General features: G+C 42.1%; 1 protein-coding gene across 1 annotated transcript in view; it reads right to left on the bottom strand.

Moving 5' to 3' along the window:
- Positions 1 to 18,742, bottom strand: part of KCNK10 (potassium two pore domain channel subfamily K member 10) — a 70,063-nt gene extending 51,321 nt beyond the window's left edge. The window contains exons 1-2 of the mRNA XM_086749005.1: positions 18,642 to 18,742; positions 17,675 to 17,732 (exon numbers count right to left, since the gene is read on the bottom strand). Of these exons, the coding sequence (XP_086605131.1) occupies positions 17,675 to 17,726 (52 nt within the window). The 5' untranslated portion in view covers positions 17,727 to 17,732; positions 18,642 to 18,742. The remainder of the gene's footprint in view (positions 1 to 17,674; positions 17,733 to 18,641) is intronic.
- Between the last annotated feature and the right edge of the window lie 2,346 nt (positions 18,743 to 21,088).

Genomic DNA, 21,088 nt, shown 5'->3' with positions numbered 1-21,088 from the left:
GACAATTTTTGAAAATATAAGAAAATCACAATCTGCTTGCAGATGTTAAATGGCTAGAAATTGGGTGCTGGGTAAACTTGACTGGTTGAATTACTTATTAATCTAGTTCTAATCACTTTAAAAAGTGTGTAAAAGATTTAAAAGTCTATGCAATTACCATTCCCCTGGGCTATGCCATGTCCCTTTTCCTTGTTTTCAATGGATTTTGTGAGGCTGTTGAAAGACTCTCTGGTATTCTATCATTTCACTTCAGCAATTCTGAACCTAGTCTCCCTAAAGAGATAAAAAAGAAGTATGTATAAGCTAATTTAATTTTAGTCAAGAAAGTATAGTGAGAGAGGAGGGTTTGAATACCATTTTTATACTTATTGTATTTCTGAAAGGCGTTGCCATTTCTAATTGTAAATTCTTTAAGGCACAGAAGAATGGCAGTTCAAGGATCACAAGGATCTTTCAAAGCAGGGAAAGGAAAAACTCACAATGGCTGCTTAGGAAAATAAAAAGTCTGCAAGACTAAAATCTCAGTGCCCGTAACTATATAAAACCCAGAAAATCTCACTATGCCAACAAATCCAATCCTAAATCAGTTTTTGTATATGCTCTTATTAATAGTTACGTATTATAATTATTTATTTCATAGAGAATAAACTCTTCAGAACACGGGCCCTAGCATCAGCAGTGTTTACAACAGGAGTGTCACTGCCTTGAATATATTACAAATAGCACTAATTACCATATATCACTGTCTTCCAAATAATTCTGGGAAAATCTGATGCTGGACAACAAATATTTTCCTCAATCTTCCTCAGTCTTTCATGTGAGAAATTCAAAAGTATTTTTAATCATAGACTCTTTAAGGTTGGAAAAGACTCCCAAGATCATCAAGTCCAACCATCAACCCAACACCACCATGCCTATTAAAACATGTCCTGAAGTGCTCCTTCTTGCAGACTGATCCAGCTTTCATTAAGATTTGCACAGAAATCAGGTTCAAGTCAAGAATAGCTGGGTAGCTTTGTTAGCATAGTGCTGAGCTTCTGTTTATAGGCCTAGCCACTTAGAAGGACATATTTAGTTCAAAACAGTGCTGTACCAGATAGGTTCAAGTTCACAGTTTCCTCAGACTGGCCTAGCTCAGACAGCAGCATTCAACTCTCACTGGATACAGCTGTGTAGGTATAGCCTAGACAAAAAATAAATTGCTTAACCAAGATCACACAACAAACAACAAGGCTGGAGTAGAAATCCACTCTCCTGCTCCCAGACTTCTGTGCTTTAAGACCTATCCAAAATGAGCCGCTCCTATTTTGGACATCTGTACTTTGTTTCTTTAAATTTATGTCCATTTTTGGCTTTCGGACAACCTTTCATATGACTGCACATAGTTAGCAACCAGTGAAGAAGATTTGTTTTTCTTTCCTCAGGCTAATAGAAAAGGGAAGCAAACTCTGAATGGCACAGAAAAGGCTACTCTATTCAACATCTTTCTCTGCTTCACTTATCACCAAAATATTGAATGGTGACTAAATACTGACATGCTTCATTGTAACTGAGTGTTAAGAGTATAGGAATATAGAAGGAGAGAGTGAGTTAGCAAAATACAGGAGGCAAACACTGAATCTGTATTTAAAGAATATTGGAAATATCAGTTTCTTCCTTCAATAAATTTTGGCTGATCTCTTATCTTGGTTTGAATCACAGTAAATCAAACTCCATCACCTATTTAGATTTCATTTGTCCATGACACAAAATCATCATCAATGCAGTCATCTTTTCAACAGTCCACTTCGATTTTCATTGCAACTTTCCAGAGAATTATCTTAATATAAATGGAAATGTTGTTTGGACTGAGAGTAAAAATGTGAACTGTAGTCTCACAAACAAAAATTAGCACTGACCAACTGCAGACAGTGATGAATTCTTTCCTAGATCCCTTAAGAATAGGGCAAGAAATAACTGATTAATCTGTACCAAGGAAGCAGGGGATTATATATTAGGAAAAAGTCTATCTACAAGGATAGTTAAGAATGGGAAACAGCTATTTAGATATTGAAATCTCCTTTATTGGAAGTATCTAGGAACAGGGCATAAAATCATCTGCCAGAAGTCATTTAGGTCAGTGTTTTCAATCTGTGCCCTGCACACTCCTACGGACTCAAGAAGAAAAAGCTATCAGTGAAGGGTAACAAAAGAAAATAGCCTAATGTTGTACCCTTGCATTCATCATCCAGGATCTGTAAACAAACTGGTAAAATGCTAAGGGTATATATAAAAAAAAAAATTCAAAAATCATTCATCTTGGTATTCCAGTCCTAACTCTCAGCAGGAAAATGCTCTTGAAATCCTTTCTGTCCCTTTCTGTGTAAGACAAACACATCTCAACACTCCTCTTTGCATCACTTGTGTCAAGCCTGTAATAATCTTTCATTATTATCTAAATATCTCAAAGCATTTCACAAATAATAGATAAAACCCTGTGACACTGAGGAAAAACAATACTGTATGTGTTCACAGTTTGTCTCATGTAAACACTGCCACAGAGACGTTAGCAAATTAATCAAATTAAAGAGTAATTTCAAAAGTAAATTAAAAGAAGGTTCTTGTCATACGTGCATCAAGCAGGTGCAATGATTTGTTATCAATATATTAGCAAATCTTCAAGTTCTTTTAAAGGACATGCTCTTTTCCGCTACACATGACAAAATGATGGTCTGTCTGTTAGAAGATTAATGGACGGCCATAAATCAGACTCCTTTCTTTTGTTGGTTATAAAGGAAAAATATGACACCCACATGTAAGCTGCTCTTGCTGATTATTTACAAGAACTTCCAGATTCTGACCCAGCCTCTCTGCTGTCAGAACTGCAGTCAGAGCCTGCCCACAAACCTAAAAAGGTCTGCCCAAGAGTTACTCTCTTGCAAACACAGCCTTAGAGCTCCTGCCTACTGAGGCTACGCAAATGGCAGGGAAACAACAGGAAGCCCAAGGCTGGCTCACGTAGGTATCAGCCAGAATTTATCCACTGACATTATAAAAAACTCTGCAAAAGTCACGGTCATGGGATGCTGGGATACTTTCTCCTCCCTCCTCCCTCTCCCAGGCACTGCACTTTTCTAAGGCATACATGACAGCTCACTGGTCGAAAGAATGGATGTGCTAAGGCAGGACATGAACTCCAGGAACAGCTGAAAGCATCTTCATTTTTTTCTTTCTAGTTTGGTTTCAGGACAGCAGTCCTCGGGAGGTTCCTAGCTAACACTTATTGGCATTAACAGGAAGATGCACTGCTACTGACACCATTTGTAGCACTACTTACAGAGCTGCCAAGTCCAGACGAATACTTGAGGGAGATTTGTCTTGTGCTGGAGTAAGATTGTACACTGCTGGAGGGCAGTTCGAATTTTGTTTCCCTTGCTTTGCTTTCTCTCTCTCCTGACCTCTCTTCCACCCTGCCCTCCTCCAAATCCATCCATCTGCTCTTGTCCCTCACTTCTCTCCAACCGTGCTGGCAGCGTGGGAGCAGCATACCCGTAACTCCCTGCTCAGTTCCTCTTCTTGGCACTCAGCACTCAGCTACCCTTCTTCTTGCCTCTGACACTTGAGCCCAGATCAAGGAGCCAAGTACACGCTCACATGCGACAGGACTCATCAATGAACTTCAGGTACTGGAAAATGGAAAATAGAGTAGAAGAGCATTACAGTGAGGAGCAGGAAGAGTTGAAGGGAGATTAGAAGTGATTGACAGGGGCAAGTCCCAAATAAGGAGTCCTTCTGCTTCAAGACTGGTGACTGCGTTTGTTCCAACACACTCACTGGCAGCACTGCTACCATCAGGTTTATGAAGCTATTTATAGAGAAACTGAATACAGAGAAACCCAAGAAAAATTCTCACCTTTCCTTTTCTGAAATAAGATTAAAACAAATAGATCACTGCTAAAGCCTGTTTCCCTAGCATTAGATCAGTATTTCTTGTTCTTGCTGAAATTGAGGGTTCTAGTTCATGCAGGTCTCTGCTCTGTCAAGAGCCAAATAGGAAGCAAGTGCTTTTGGTACAAGATCTTGGGGTATACAGACGACTGTGAAAAAGAGTTTTGTCAGAAGAGATGAACATATAATTTTTTTTCCTTTTTAGGTAATATATAGAAAAGCTGCTTTCTTGTCAGTATGTCACAAGCCTCAAGTACAAGCATCAAGGAATTAATAGCTGCTCTCTGGTTCTCTGCAAACTTCACCTTTTGATGAAAAACAGACAGGTTGAAGCAGTGACGCTGCTGCTTATCCATAATCTTCTTTTTGAAGACTAGTAAAAAGAATTCCATTGCACCATGACATGCTGTTGGATGAAAGGAGTTAATCACTTTTCCTTACCAGGAAGTGTCCCAGTAACATCCCGGTAGCAGGATTCCAGTAACATTTAGCAAGAGTCTGAATCTCCCACCACAAAAGTTCAAGGTGTTCTGCTTCAGAGTACTTATAGGATGATGTAGGGCCAGGGCTTTAGCTGGTATCCTTCTGCTAGAGCAGCTGGACAGGGATCTTCCAAATGTCCTGTCTCAAGGATTCACATAAGAAATTCAGACAGTGGTCTCATGGCCAGACCAACCAGTGAAGGAAACCTAAATCTTGCAACTTAGCATAAGAAGGCCTGTGTACAAAGGAAAGAACATTCTTATTGACAGAAACCTAGTGGTAAAACAAGCCAGTGGAGGAGACAAACAACAAAGCAAAGATTCATGCTGTCCTACCCAGCAGGAAGCTATCTAATCTACATTTGAAATGTGATTGATGCTGGCTGGCTGCCAGGGGTACAGCCTAACAGTGGAGTGAAGGAATGTCTTGATCACCTCAGTCATGCGAAGGGGACTTCAGCAGCACCACTGACTACGGTATAGATTGGAACTGTGCGACGCCAATACATCGCTCAGCTGGGGCAGTAGAATATGTCCTGCAGGACTCTCCTAGGTTAAACCCAGAATAAGAATAGCGTCAGCACTAATTGTTCCCCTTCAAAGATTTCTTTGAGCGTCCTTATGGATGTATCTGCACTTTACTGATCATACTTAAAGAGCTCATACTGATGCTCCTCTGTAAAAACAAGAAGTAAGAATCTCTGCATCAGTCTAGTGGTGTCTTCCCCAATCTGGCTAATGATTGGCATCTACAGAAAAATACTTTGAATTCAAGCAAATCTTATTAATGATCCACCACTTCAATTAAGTGATAGTTTATCAAATTTTCTGGTCAACAACAATAAAAGTAGATCTCTCATCATGTGGTAATGGTCAGAAATCTTTTAAGAAGCACATCAATTGGGCTATTTTTTTATTTCACTGGAGCTACAGTACTTGCATATCCTGAGGATCCAGTTTATTTAGCGATCTTAAGTTCCTACACACCGTCTTAGTTAAAGTGAAGGAAGGCTTTCCAATACTTTGAAAACCCATTCTGGAACAGGACAAAGAATACATGTAAGATATCTATTCCAAAATTACTCTATGCAGAAAATGTCTTTCCCAAGGAATAGAACGTCGCTGTTTGAAATGCACTTGTTCAGCATAGCCTTTTTTTTTTAATTTCTCCTATTCTAAATTCTTTATAACACATACATTTTTCTTTTACACTTTAGGTGTGCAAGTTGCACTACTAAAATTGTCACAGTCAGAATGATTTACCTGTCTAGTTTGCATGTAAGACAACTATTAGAAAGTAACTGTGAATCAGAGAGCTCAGGTCAGCCAAAGGAAATAGGTTAAAGAGACTTCAGACCCACTATGCTGCTCACTGCAGTATGTAATAAACAGAATAGATGAACAGTGTCACTGGGAGGATGGCTGGGCACACAGAGTTCCAGGTCAATGACAGGTTGATTCCAGCTGAACAAAGCTGGCTTGAAGTTTACTGTATAGTATATACCTTAGGGTATCTCAGACGATAAGGAGTCTGGTACAGCGACTGAATTACACAAGGCTTTTCTTATCTCATGCTCAGCTTCTATTCAGATAATACTGTAGAAATATAGTTGTAATTTGAACTGTGATAAAACTTTATAGCTACACAAGGATGGCATCTGCTGATATGGCATGGCTTCTAACATCTCACAGTACTTCACAGTGTCGCCATACTGCATCGCTGAGATGTAGCCACACACATTCACAGATTGGACTTAAGAGACAGCTGTGGCCCTCTAATCAGTTTTGCCCACCATTAAGCTTCACCTAAGCAAAAGTATGCCTGCACTGTGTAGAGCAGGTGGACATGAACTCATTCTCCTGCACTCAGAGCTGGTGAAAACAAATGAAATCACTGCCAATAATGCCAAGCTCAAAGTAGTATTTTATAACTTTCAGCACAGCTGCACTGACCATGACAATGTAACTTCTAAGCATGCGCAAATTGAGAGTATACTTGCCCTAAATCCTCCTAGTGAGAAGCTACCCAAAGCCATTTGAGCTGAAGTTGAAAATATGAGCAGGAATAATCCTTGTGTCATTCATTTCCTTGCTGTACCTTGGAATACATCCCACTATAGAATTATAGAATCACAGAATAGTTAGGGTTGGAATGACCTTTAAAGGTCATCTAGTCCAACCCCCCTGGAGGAGCTCCCTGCAAGGAGCAGGGACATCTTCAACTAGATCAGGTTGCTCAGAGCCTCATCCAACCTGGCCTTGAATGTTTCCAGGGATGGGGCATCCACCACCTCTCTGGGCAACCCGTTCCAGTGTTTCACCAACCTCAGTGTAAACGATTTGCTCCTTATATTAAGACTGAATCTACCTCCTTTTATTTTAAAATCATTTCCCCTTGTCTTATCACAAGAAGCCCTGCTAAAGAGTTTCTCCCCATCTTTCTTATAAGCCCCCTTTAGGTACTGAAAGCGTGCTATAAGGTCTCCCCAGAGCCTCCTCTTCTCCAGGCTGAACAGCCCCAACTCTCTCAGCCTGACTTCACAGGAGAGGTGCTCCAGCCCTCTGATCATCTTTGTAGTCCTCTTCTGGACCCTCTCCAACTGGTCCATATCCTTCTTATCTTGGGGGCTCCAGAGCTGGAAGCAGTGCTGCAGGTGGGGTCTCACAAGAGCGGAGTAGAGGGGCAGAATCACCTCCCTCGACCTGCTGGCCATGCTCCTCTTGATGCAGCCCAGGATGCAGTTGGCCTTCTGGGCTGCAAGCACACATTGTCGACTCATTTTGAGCTTCTCACCACTAGCACACCCAAGTCCTTCTCCTCAGGGCTGTTGTAAATCCATTCTCCTCCCAGCCTGTATTTGTGCTTGGGATTGCCCCGACTCACATGCTGACCCATTAGAGTCAATACAGATGTGGTTAAATTGGTCATCTGTCGTAGTTCAGCCCCGATCGGGACCAGACTAAGCAGTCTCTCTCTCGCTCCCCCCACCCTCCGAGAGAGTAGGAGGAGATGATATAGGAAAAAACGGCTCAAGGTTTGAGATAAGGATGGGGAGAAATCCTTAAAGTTACCGTTATGGGCAAAACAGACTCAACTTGGGGAAAAACACTCATTTATTTCTAAAATTAGCAGGAGAATGAGACAGGGAACAAGATTACCTCTCCCCACCCCTCCCTCTTCCCGGGCTTAACATTATCCCTACTACCTTCCCCTCCCGAGCGGCACAGGGGGGGGAAAGGGAACGATGGTCGCGGTCAGTTCATCACGCGTTGTTTTACGCCGCTCCTCTGCTCCAGCGTGGGGTCCCTGCCACGGGCCACAGTCCTTTGTGAAACTGCTCCGGCATGGGTCATCTTTTCCATGGGGTGCAGTCCCTCTAGAACAGCTGTCCCAGCGGGCCCTCCACGGGCCACAGCCTCCTTCAGGCCTCCACCTGCTCTGGCGTGGGGTCCTCCACGGGCTGCAGGTGGATCTCTGCCCCTCCATGGACCTCCATGGGCTGCAGGGGGACAACCTGCTCCACCATGGTCTTCACCACGAGCTGCAGAGGAATCTTGGCCAGGAGCTGCATTACTCCTCCCCCTCCTTCTTCACTGACCTTGGCGTCTGCAGCCGTTCCTTACAACAGGCTGGCAGACGCCTCTCAGGATCCTTTTTACATCTCATTCACATCTCATCTCCTCTCCACTTCTTGCAGCCAGGCTGGGCCAAGTTGGGCCCAGTTGGCTGCCCGGTGGGAGGCCAGAGGGTGAGGCCTGCAAGGCCCACGAGGCTCGCGCCTCCTCCTTTCTGCCCCCTGCTCAGCTGCTTCACATCTCTCCTTTTTTTTCTGTTTTCCCGTTCTTAAATACGTTATCGCAGAGGCGTTATCACAGGACATTCTGCTACCAATTGGCTCGGCCTTGGCCAGCAGTGGGTCCGCCCTAGGCCCGGCCGAATCCACTAAACAAAAGGGAGCAACTTCTAGCAGTTTCCTACAGAAGCTACCAACTTAGGCCCCCCCCTCACTAACAAAACCAGAACATCAGCACAGCCTAAAGAGTGATTCTGCTGAGCCTAAACCAGATACTTACTGAAAGTTCTCCAGGCTCCATGAACCATATTTGACTATATCTCCCCTAATCATAGCAGGTCCTTAGAAACTTAGAATACCTCTGCATTTCAGATACCTGAAATACCTGAAATTTAGGTGTTTTATTCTCCAACTAAGACACACTCAATAGGATATCCTAATTGGCCTTAAGCTGTTGCTCCAGGTCTCCCTTAGGTCCATTATCATATATACTAGGCCCATGCAAATGTCTCAGCTGCCTTACAGTCCCTTAAATAGCAGCAGATGCCTATTTTCAGAAAATTGAATCAACAAATAATGTCTGGTAGCAATGAGAAATCCAGTTTGCAAGGTTATGTGTCAGTATGTTATTGTAACCCAGTAATGAACCCTGTTTCTCATGAAAGCAAATTAGTATGGTGGCTGTAGCATCATGAAAAGGTGGCTCTGGTGTTGTTTCTGTAGCTGTCATGATTGCTGCTACCCAAGGCCTCTCTGTATGACCCCTTCTCGTGCAATCCAAACTTAGTAATCAGTGATGGATCTGAATTAACTTAGAGGAATGTCTTTAAAGATGTGCAAGCTGCTTCCTTCATTTCAATTGGGAGTTTCTGCAAGCACCATTTCTTTTATAATTCTTTCACCATTGAGGTTTTTCACACATAGTAGCTAGTGACTGTCTTTTGTTTCTTTAAAATGAAAATCTGAAATCTGAGAAGATAAAAGCCCTGGACAAGCTGTCAGTATGTATTTGCTGGTTTCAAATCATGCCAGTACTATTATATTACAGTATCAAGCAAGAGAGAAATAATCCAAGGACTCTTTAACACTGAATCTTAAGAATCTCAGTGGCACAAGTTTAAGGTGCCAAAACCCAAAAATCCTCATCCAGTAAAGTCAGTAACATGTTAGTCAGTAACATGTTGGTTTTTCTTCCTAGGGAAGAAAAGATGAGTCAGTCCTGCTGAGAGATGAACATATGGCTCTAACAAAACTAGGTACTCAAAGCCCGATGCTTAAAGCACTGTGATGATCCTGTAGGATAGTGATACCAAAATAACTTTTATTGCTTTGTAAGAAGATGTTTTTAGGGTGTTAACTTTTATTATCCCCCTACTAGTTAAACAGTAGATTGTCTTCAGCAAGCAATGGCCACACAGTCATGCATAATCTATGGGTTATGAGAAAGACAGAGAACTGAAGCAATTTAAAGACCTATTGAATGCATCTCTTTGGGGGCAGAACTGAAGAACAAACAGAAGCAACATAAGCATGTTTCCCCAATGAAGGACTAGCTAAATAAACAGATCATCATCTATTAAAGATATTTACTTCATGAGATGAAGATATTTTGTAATATGTCTATAAGATTATTTATACTGTGCTTTAATTTTGCTCACAGAGGAGCACCCTGATACATTCCTGAGGAATCAACAAGAACAAAAAGATACTTCATTTTTTTTTAAATTATGTGATAGGTTACATGCTTACTTCTAAAAGGTAGAAAGAATGTAATCTGCTTGAAAACAGTGAATTCTAGTTGGAGGCAGCCAAACTTGTTCTCATGTCCACCATTTTGGTTTTTTTTTCCCTAGAGCATTTTCAGCCGTATACACTCTTTCCATTCTGCATTTTTTGCACTTCTGGCAGCAGATCTGACTCTGTCACACTTTGGGTCCATTCTTTTGTAATCTACATTACCTGAAGCAGCTTCCCTTTGTCTCTCATTGTTAGGTCTTTATTTCTTTTCAAATGTCCTCTAAAATTTCAAATAGTGTACTCAGACAAAATGCTAGACCTAACTATGTCTGAACTTTAAAAAAAAAAGACCTGAACCCACATCTAGACCTTGCAGCTGATCACTACCCCTATTCAGGACTCCAGATCCTAAGTGCAACAAGTTTCAAATCTCTTTCATATATTTTATACATCATGCCCCTTGTCACAACTCCAGCTTTCAGTAGGATGTTCCTCTTCCATTTTAAAAACAGGCTTGTGTACTCTCTTCCACCTTTTTTTTCCCCTCCATATAGGTTTTGATAATAGATTCTATCACCTTAGCAGCTTTCATTTCCACTTCCAACACCAAGATATACCTAGATTGAAATTTCCACTCTAACCTCAAAATCTTACCTATGCTTGTATTTTGGGACATCTGAATAACACATAAAAATACATACATTTGGGACACTTTGCCAATAGTAAGATTTGTAATAGCATAAGAGTTGTATTAACAGTTAAAGAAAAAGATGAAATCTGAATTCTTGGTCCCAGTATTTCCAGACCAAGGAAATATTCCTTAAATTCTGTGGCTCATTAACATCTTAAGGGATTCATAGTTCACTTTTGAAATATCATTTTGTTTAAATAATCTGAGTTAATGCTTGATTGTAACTGTGAAAAACAGCCCAGAAAGTATATTGGGAGATTTATAATGGTCCGTGAACTAAAAAGGATTAGTACTATCACCCTGAAGTACAAGGGTACATGATATGTGCTATTCTCACTTGTTTTATCTCAGTGGGGTAACCAGTGAGAACTGCATGGCATGTTGTTTATCAAAGTCAGCAGGTTCATCTTAGAGCACATTTTCCATTATAGTTAAAATGTTTTTCATATACATGCTTCATAGGCAAACAATAGAAGTACAATCAATGTCTCAGGAACTAGAATATGAGCAGCCTCTGTCTGACAAAGGCCAAGTCCCAGCATGTTTTCAATTTCATACAGAAAACAAAAAACAGAGGTATTCCTAAAAAAAAAAAAGTATTAAAAATGTAGTATTTAGCCTTTTGCTGAATGTCACTTCTTTCACATAAAAAATTCTATAAAAATCAGACAACTGTTCAGCATTTATATTCTCTGCTTTGGCTTTTGCTATTACACCAAGATTGTTACAAAATAAAGGTTAGGCATTCCCATCACACTGAATTCTCTAATACTCGACCTGTTGAATACTAGTGCGTTTGTTACCCTTTTCTTATCTTGACTTCCTCATTGTCCCCTCCCCATTTCACTCCAGCTACTTACCCTACTTACAACTAAACATCTAGAGCCGCTGTTCTCCCAGTGGTTCCAGGCACTCCTTTACTTTTAACTCAGTAAAGCCTGCAGGGACAACACAGTTCTGATTCTTTTAAAACTGAGAATCTCATGTTCCTTGCACGGAAGTGAGTCGTAAAATTCCTAGCTCTGGATTAAACAAAGAGTGTAACAACTAAACTGTATCACCATATATATGCACTCTTCTGTCTGAAGCTGATATAGTCCACACACTAGCTACATAAATCCACAAGAACACCATAAGCTGAACCAAAATCTACCCAATTACAATTGATATCATATATCTTTCTCCCAGAAACAAACCTCATCACTTCAGGTAGCATCAGTTTTCAAGAGCTGCCCAAGGGACTTTTCAGTCCAAAAGCCTATTAATGGATTACTCTTGTACATATGTGGCAAAAAAATAGCATTGGTATTCTTCACTGAGATAATAATTCTGTCTTAACCTTTCCCACTGCTGACAATTCTACTGCTCTCCCTGTCTTAGACTTACAGCTTCATACTGCCTTTGATTCTTTTCATTCCTTTTTTCTCATGGTACAGTTGACATCTTAATGATACTCTACCCTTCATCTTTTTTACCTTGACTAGAGTTCAGCCTTTCCTCACTATTAGTAAGATAGCTCCTGTCCAGTCTTTCACTCTGCCACTTTCTTATTACTAATTTTACTTCTCTGAATCCTTAGTTTTTCCATTTCCAGAGCATCCTAAAGATGACAATGAGGAAACTAATAGCTCTCTGCTGTCTTTCTTTCTCTCCTGATAATTCAGTCATATCTTCCCATCTCTTACCATATTAGGGCCCACAGTATTCATCTGCCTCCCCTGCAGGCTCCACATAGCCTTTAGCAAAGTTCTGATTTCTTCATTCTCTGTTATTTGTTTTCCAAACTCTTCAAATTTTCCACCTTACTGTATTTGGCACTATTGTGCGTACACCATGCACTGCCAGGAGTGTCCTTCTGTTTATCCAATTTCTATTCTCCTTCAGATCTCTTTAAAATAAACTCCTTACAGTTGTTCTGCAAGGCATGCCTATTAGGCACAGCAGAGTCCTGGTCTATCAGACGAGTCAGTAGCCAATACAATTTTTGTGATACAAGCAGCACATGGTCAGTACTCTGCTGGCCATGGGTCATTTGCTGGGATCAGAGCTACTTTTTTACACATCAGAGCTTTCTGTAGCAGTCTTCCTACACTGAGCTACTAAGAACTGACTTACCAGTGCAGAAAGATATTGTCCAGCTCACAGTCACACTCCACTTCTTTTCATATATCTTCTTGAAAACAGAGGACAGAACTCAACACCCTCATTCTACTCAAATCAAATTTGCCTTCTACATTGGTCGCCTTGAATGAAAGGACAGAAAAAGCATGAACTGAAGCAGTTTAACTCTCTGCAGGCAGTGTCAGCTTAATTTATATTAAGTAGCTGATGCTGAAGATTTTTCCAACAGTACCAGGGGTGACCCTCGTACCTGCATGAAGGCATTTGAGACTCAGCTCAGTTGTCCCACAGGGAGGTGTCCAGAGCTGCTTGAGGTGTCTCAGGTGAAGTGAGAAATGCCATGGCAAGTGACACAGGACCTATGGAAGACCTGAGCTCCTCTGGAGCAGCAGCTGGGGAATGTTAAAGGTATCCATGTACCTCTAACGTGAAACTCAATTGAGTCTTCAGTGTCTGTGAAGAAGTGCAAGTAATACTGGTTTCCTCTAGTTGTAAAGTGCAGAGATAACCTTATTTCTTAATTGATGTGTATGATGACAGGCTGTTTTGCTCCCTCCTAATTGTTTTAGCATTTGATTGCAATACATATGCTCTTCTTTCAACAGCAGATCTTAGATTGCTCTAAACAAGTTAATTATATTTCACAACACCCTTGTGCATTAGGGTAGTATTAATATTCTCATTTTGCAGTCAAGGAAAAACGGAGGAAAAGAAAGGGTAAGTGGCTTACTGAAGATTAAACACTAAGTCAGTGGCAAAATCTGAAGAGGAACTCCAGGCACTCAACCACAGCTTGAATTCCCCACAGACCACTAACTCCCATGCTAATGTGTGGATGATAATAAATGCAGAATTTTAGGGTTCCAAACCCATCCTACACAAACGATGTCTTTGTGAGAGGACTTGGGAACTTTTATGAAAACTTCAGAGTTCCAAAGGGTCAGTGTAGAGATAAACATCTACTTGGAAATTCAAAAGGCTTTGACAATCCATATCACTACAATGATGGCAAAAAAACTGCAGGCACAAAGGATGAAACAAGACTCAACTCCATTTTCTGCTTATTAAGAGCATCACCAAGATAGACATACTTCCCTTGGAAAATACATCTCGCCATCACTGTGCAAGACAGCAATGCTTGGGGATAATTTCTGAGCATATTGAAAATAGTCTCATCTATCCTTATTTTTCTACAAAGAAACAGCAATTTTAAGCAGATAATTTGTATGGGGAAATAAATGGCATTGCTGTAACATCCAGATGTCTCAGTCAAGATGAGGGACCCACTGTGGTTTAGGTACTGTATAAAAATAAATGTGCAAAGAGATTATAAGCCAATTTAAGCACAGACAACAGGTGGGTGTAACAAACAGCAGGAGGAATGCAGGAAAGAGCAGAGATGAGAACAACAATTACAAGAATTAATGTCTTCATATGCTGCTATAAACCCAGTCTTATATTCTGAAAAGTACAGATGGGAAGTTGTATGAGGTATGAATCTAAAAATCTGGTCTTTCACTAGTTTCAGTTATTATTGCTTTACCTGAATTGTACCAAATGGAAGAAGCAAAAAAAAACAATGATAGGCAGATCAAATATTTTATGATTGTGTATATTCAGGCGGATTCCACAAGTAACACCTTTTAAAATACAAGCCTACCATTTGTAAGGCCAGGTAGTGTGAGATCCTGTACCCCTACTCAATGTGTCCAACTCTCTCTAAAACACTCTTGAGGTACCTCCTTGGATTTTTTACTCATTTCTTACCTCATTCACTCACCATACATTAATAGTATATTTTTAAATCAATATATGTAAGATTCTAGGACATATTTCAAGTTGGATTGTTAGAGACAAGTCTCAATGACTTCTGGGATGGAGTTTGATCTGTTTGTCAATGGGATTACATAGTTTGATTGCCTGGGATAGAAGGGGCCTTCACTGGAGTAATCTGGACTCTATATACTTCCAGGTTTATGAAATATTTGGTCTATCTAGAAAACACACTCAGCATTCACAGGGAACACACAGATATTCTATATACCCAAGACAAGCAAAGATACTACACAACAGGATAAAAGCACACAGTTCAGTCTCTGCACCCTGTTCGTTCCAGTTTAATGGCTGAGAAATCTGCCTCCCCTTAGCTGTCTGTCAGACACCATCCCTCATGTCAATTCTATTCTTTCCACAAACTCTTTCTATGGTATATTGATCTTTGCTGATGTGAACTGAGAATACCAGTTTCATGCCAGATGAAAGCTACCAGCAGACTCTAATCTGTTTATCTATGCAATATTTATATCTATGTAAATATTTATAGTTCAGTCAGCATTATGGAGTTTGAGCATTAATTCATTTCACTAACTATCATTGTGACCATTGACACCAGCAATATCATCAGTCGCAAGCCAGTCATATCTCCACAACAAGGGCCTTGGCCTTTAGAAATGTATATCGTTTCTAGAAAATATTGCCTGAATAATTAGATCTAAACAATCTTTGAGATACCATAGCTCTCACTTACATCACTGGACTGCTAGCTTGCTTGCCAGGAACATCAGTCAATATATTTCAAGTACTGTTAGCACAAGTTAGCACAAATCCTACTAGGCAAAACTGGGGAAACTGCACGTTCTCTGTCTGATGACCAGAACAGGGCACGATCATTCAATACGCACTGAAATGAACCTGGTATTTGAGTGTGAACATTAACCGGACATGAGCTCTGCTTTTAACGCTTAGGACTCTTTGTATTCTTGCAATCACCAGCTTTCTACGTGTTGATCTTTGTATCTGAGAAAAGCTACTTCAGTCCTTAACTCCAAGGATATCACATAGAATGCAAAACATAACATCATTCTTCACATGTACATGCAACAAACTGTCTACATATGTGAGTGTAAATCAAATTCATTTTAGGGCTCTAAGTGATTTTGTGTAGATCTTTGCTAACATTTATATCCACATAAATATATTTTCATTTCAAAAAGAATGGAAGTCTGATCTACCTTGTCTTCCACTCACATCACTAATTCTTCAGCGGAACTATGTCAATACAATGTCATTGCACTGGTCCTCTATTGGTTAAAGAACTGGGCCTTAGACAACTTTTCCTTAACAATTTGCCTTTTTCTATTCCACCAAATTTTATCTATTTCCTGAGTCCCTTGGAGAATTAGAAATTAACATTTTTTGCTTCCTTCCTGGTTATACATTAGCATCCTTGCTGCCTGGCTAACAAAGTCAATGCACTGAGGGGAAATAACTGCTAGGATTCTGCAGTCCTTAGCAGGGATTCAGCTTGGCAGAGAGGAAATCTGCTGGGTTTGAGGTCTTTTACCTGTTACGGTACCCTCTGGTTTTGATCACATTAGTAAATTGTGACCAACCACTTGTTGGATCTATTCGCTTTAAAGCTGATTGATTGTCAAGCAAAGGAGCTGCATACAGAATGCCATCAGTACAGCCCCATGTATGCCTTGTCAGGGAAAGGGAGGAAAAGAATTTTTGCATTAAAAGGCATTTTTGCAATACATAAAAAGAATTAAAATTAAGCAACAGCAAACACACTTTCAGAAAAGCACCTGGGAAGAGCGATTTCACTACACACAATTTTGACCCTAGGATAAGGAATATACTGTTATTAAAATAATCAAATCTCTGTTAGCGCTACTATCCATGTGTTCGTTGTGAAGCTCAGGGTGGAAGAGGCTGATGTGTCTATTTCAGCCTTCACCTAATTAAAGATGTAGTAAGGCTTCAACTAAAGCTTAATTGTCTATACTATTCAAACAGCACATCAGATCTGTTCAGCAGAAAAAATGTTTGTTTTACTGTATTCCTTCTACACCAGGAAAAAATGTTTCAAACACTTCATTTTATAGACGTGAGGGCATGGAGGATGACAGACAAACTGACCACTAAAACCAAACCTGTGGAATAAAGATGAATAATCAAAGCCCATGCTATTGCTTCATTCTTCTTGCAAGCACTGCTGTACAGTGACTGTCTGCCAGCAGTTCTGCTGCAAACCTGAGCATACGGCTTCAAGTTGCTCTGCTCCCGTACCGATGCACAGAAATATGACACACCAGTATATAAATTACCAGTACGTTTTTTTTCAGTCACTTCTTCTGTAGGTTGCATATGAACGTCCTCCCCATGCCAGGAAAGGAGAGCATTTCATAATGGTTTATTTTAAAACACCACTTGGATTGTTTTATTGAAAACCACTGCACTAGCGTAAATCTCCTTCCACCATCACACAAACACACTTCCCAAGACAGACTCCAAACCTAACTATAGAGTTAATCAAACTATCCACTTGGGCTGATCAGTTGTTGATGGGACAGAGTAAAGAGTCTAAAGGTCCCTTTGGGCTGCATTATTTAATGTGCCCTTTTATACCGTCCACACTATGGGTAATATTGCAGCAGCATTTTGCTCCAGTTGCTTGCCAACAAACATTTGCCATCGAGGAGCCCTGAGCAAGCAGTCACATCTGTGTCCACTCTTGTACCACCCATTTAGCAGAGACAATGATCACTGGAAACAACAAAGGAGCCACAGATAAAACAAACAATGCTGTGAGCCAGAGATTGTTGCCATCCCAGGCAAGTTTGCCATGAAAATACTCAAGAAAAATGGAGGGGAGGGAAGAGAGATATCAAATATAGAACTATAAAACTTACACCTAGAAGAGGTTTTACCCACACATCCGCCCAACGCCACATGTGATGAGCATTTTCTAACGCACTGCTAGGATTGAGCAAGAAAGACTGAGCAGCGCACATGGGAAGCCGACAAGCATCCAACATCTCCTCCCATTTGGAGTCAAACAGTCTCCTACGAGTCACTAGACACAAGGAATAATAATCATTGTTATTATTATAGTAATTATAGTAATAGAGATCACCAACCTTGAGGATCCCAGTTCACCTGCTTTCTTGGAGTCTCGATTGGAAATTTCATCGCTTCCTTTTTGCACAGGGAGGAAAAAGAATTAAATAAATTCCCAACCTTCCTGTCTCAACGCTGCAGTCAAACAAATTAATTTCAAATTATAGGGAGCCTGCGCTGTTTGACTGAGGGGAACTGGTGGTTGCCAAGGAAAGAAATACACAAATAAATCAAAGAAGGTGGGGAGGGGCAGGGAGGGGAGTCGAGTGGAGGGATTTGTACCGGCGAAGGTGAGGAGGGGTGCAGGCACCCCAGCAGAGACAGAAGGAGAAGGGATGGAGGGAGGACCGGAGAGGGTCTGGGGGGGAGCGGGAACGGAGCGGGCTGAGGTGGGCAGCGGGTGCTGGGTGCTGCTGGCTCCCGCAGAGGCTCCCGCAGCTGGCTCGCCCCGGCCACCTGCAGATGTCGGGGTGGTGGGGTCCCTGCTGAGCCCGGCCCCTCTGCTGCGCCCACCTGAGGGGGCACCTGGGCTGGCGAGCCCGCAGGCTGGCGAGGATCGGGGAGTCAGCCAGCCCGCCCCACCCCACCCAGCCAGGGACACCTCCCACACGCGCACACACTCTGTAGCCTCAGCCACCTCCCAAAAATGAGCCCACCTCAGTTCAGCCCCGGGCACTTAGAGGGGTAACAAAAGTCAGCCATTTGGGGCGAGCCGCAGCGGCCTGGCTGGGGCGAGGCCGGGGACCACCCCGGCTGAATGCAGCTGCAGCCTGGCTCGCCGAGGAGAGCCGGAGCTGGAAGAAAAGGAGGAGAGGGGGAGGAGGAGGGAGCCACCCTATAGCTTTGGAGGGAATTCACAGAGCCCCTCTCTGCACTGGCTTAAAAAGGGGGTGGGGAGAGGAGGCGAGGGGCAGAGGCAGTGAGTCCCTTTGTAAGAGGCGGTGGCGGGGTGCCCTGGGGAGGGGGCAGGCTCCGGCTGGTACTCACCGGCTATCCTTCCCGGGAGGAGGATGCAGGCTTGTTTGGCGGAGTTTGCAGCCGGAGACACGCTCCACTAAGCTACGAGCAGCAGCAGCAGCGGTGGCAGCAGCACATGGCAGGAGTACGGCAGCATCCAGAGCCTCTGCAGCGCGGGGGGAGGGGAAGGGCCGGGGATGGTCCGAGCCCCCGCAGGCTCCGGGGGACCGGGTCCGGGCGCCCCGAAACCCAATGGACGCCCGCTCCTCGTCCTGTCCCCGCTTGTCTCGGCGCTGTGTATGGGGACAGACACCTGGCGTCCAGGCAGAGGCTAGCACGGCAGGGGTGAAAGATGTGGCCAGGCTGCGGGGAGGGGGCAGGAGGGCTGGGAGGGAGGCTGGAGGCCTCTCGGAGCCCCCCCTAAGCTCTCAGGGGGCTTCGGAGAAATCTAGGACACTTGGCTTTACCTTGTGCCATTACCAAACACTCGCTGCTTTCCAAGTCTGCATTCTCCCTCCCGCTCCAGGCTTTCCCTCAAACCCAAAACAGGCTGGTAATACCAGAAAGGTCTCCAGTTCCAGTTACAATACAAGTCCCAGCTCCCCTCCCTTAGCCGGGAAAACAAAACCCCAGCCCCTCCGGGGGCCTGAAGGAAGGCTGTGTGAGGTTAACCCTGTCCTGCCTCCTCTCTTCCACAGTGGAAAGCAACTCCTTGTGTGAAGGGGATCACTCACTGGGGATGGTTTAGAGGAGAGATCCACAAATTCACATGGATCATGGGCCAGAAACCCACATCAGAATCAGTCCTGAGGTCCATAGCTAGGGCCTTCTGAATTTTCAGGAAAGGTGGTTGTGATCTAAATCTGCTGCCTGAGACAATTTGTCTCTTGCTTTTTGCCCTGTACTTCTCTTTGCTCACCTGCCCTCTCAGTCTTGCTGTTCTATCTGTTGCTGTGATGCTAGCTAACCTTGTAAGACAAAAGGGAGAAATCTGCCTTGGTGGGGAGAAAAAAAAAAAAAAAAAAAAAAGAGCAGTCTGAAATGTGTGTCTCTCCTCAGGAAAGCCTTACTGTGGAGGCTGGCACACTCTTTTCATATCCAGATTTGGAAGCTACATAAATACACACATCCGTGCTTGTCCCTAGTCTTTGTTCAACCCCAAACAGAAAGGGGAAATCAGTATTTGTGAATCTACACCTTCATTTGGTGGTGGTGTGCAAGGTGCTGTAAAGTAGTAGGTAGTTTGAAGAAAGCAGATTGAAGTCATGCAGCAAGTTTTCTTGGAGGGAGGTGCTGGGTGTCTCTGCTTTCCCTAATCCAGGCACCCCTGTGGCTCTTGTTTTGTACTGTTCAGGAGGAGGCGGGAAAGGCTCCTCTAAGGAAGGACATGGTGAGAATGATAATGAGCCTGCTCAGTCAGACTTGAATTTGAGATTATTGCAATGATGACATCAGGAGCACAAGGTATTTCCTTTGCAAGCAAATCACGATGCATTTTGAACAGGCTTTGGGATTCCTGTTGACATTACTTCTGCAAACTAATGGAAACTAAACTGAGGGTAGGCTTTGCAAATTGTGCTGTGTGATCGCTTGAATCATGGTTGGGAAATCTTTTAATCATTCCAATAATTAAAAAGGCTTCAAAGAAGGCTAGTGAACTCCCAACAAGATCACTTATCAAACACGTATCAATAAAGAACTATTTATGTATTTATACACACATATATATAACATTTATATGCATGTTTCCTCAGTGTTCAAAACAGTTTCCAGTTTACTGGCATCTTCCTTGATACATTACTGGAAAAAACTAACATATAGACATAGATTACTCAATTGTGTCACACTAACCCAAGCACTACTTTGTCTTTGTGCCATAACTGTCAGCGGTTAACTGACGAGGTGGGTACTGTGCCGCAGACATCTGTCCACTGAGAACTCACCTAAGATCACCAAATTCAAACAGGCCACTGAAAGACCAACAGCATTAAATTCCTGCTAACATATGCAGGAAGTCTATAGTCTAGAGGTGAAATCTTTAGATAGTTCATTACCGGAAACACATCCTGATTGTTACTGTCTAAAGAAGAGGAATTTTCATGTAGCCATATGAATCCTTTATTATTAAACTGACCTTAGAGAGACACCTCCTATTTGTTTTACTTATAGAAACACTAAGAAGATAATAATGACACAATACCATATTCCTATTTCTTATATCCTCTTCATGTTCCCATATTCCCAAAAACTGTCTGTAAGCTCTACATAAATGTTTGCTCTAGTTATATGGTTTTAAAACTTTGTGGCAAATCAACTGTGATCTGTCACATACATAAATGCATGACATGATGTAATTGTTTTGCAATTTTTTACCATGTATGATCATGGAAATCTTGCTCAATCACTTCAATGCCTCAGACCTGCAGTTTTATCTAGTGGGCCAATTTATTCCCAAAGTAACTCATTTAAAATCAATG

Source organism: Chlamydotis macqueenii, chromosome 5, assembly GCF_036417535.1.
Source record: "Chlamydotis macqueenii isolate bChlMac1 chromosome 5, bChlMac1.mat, whole genome shotgun sequence".
Lineage (NCBI taxonomy): Eukaryota > Metazoa > Chordata > Aves > Otidiformes > Otididae > Chlamydotis > Chlamydotis macqueenii.
Note: the sequence above shows the minus strand (reverse complement) of the source record. Positions and strands in the feature narration are given on the sequence as shown.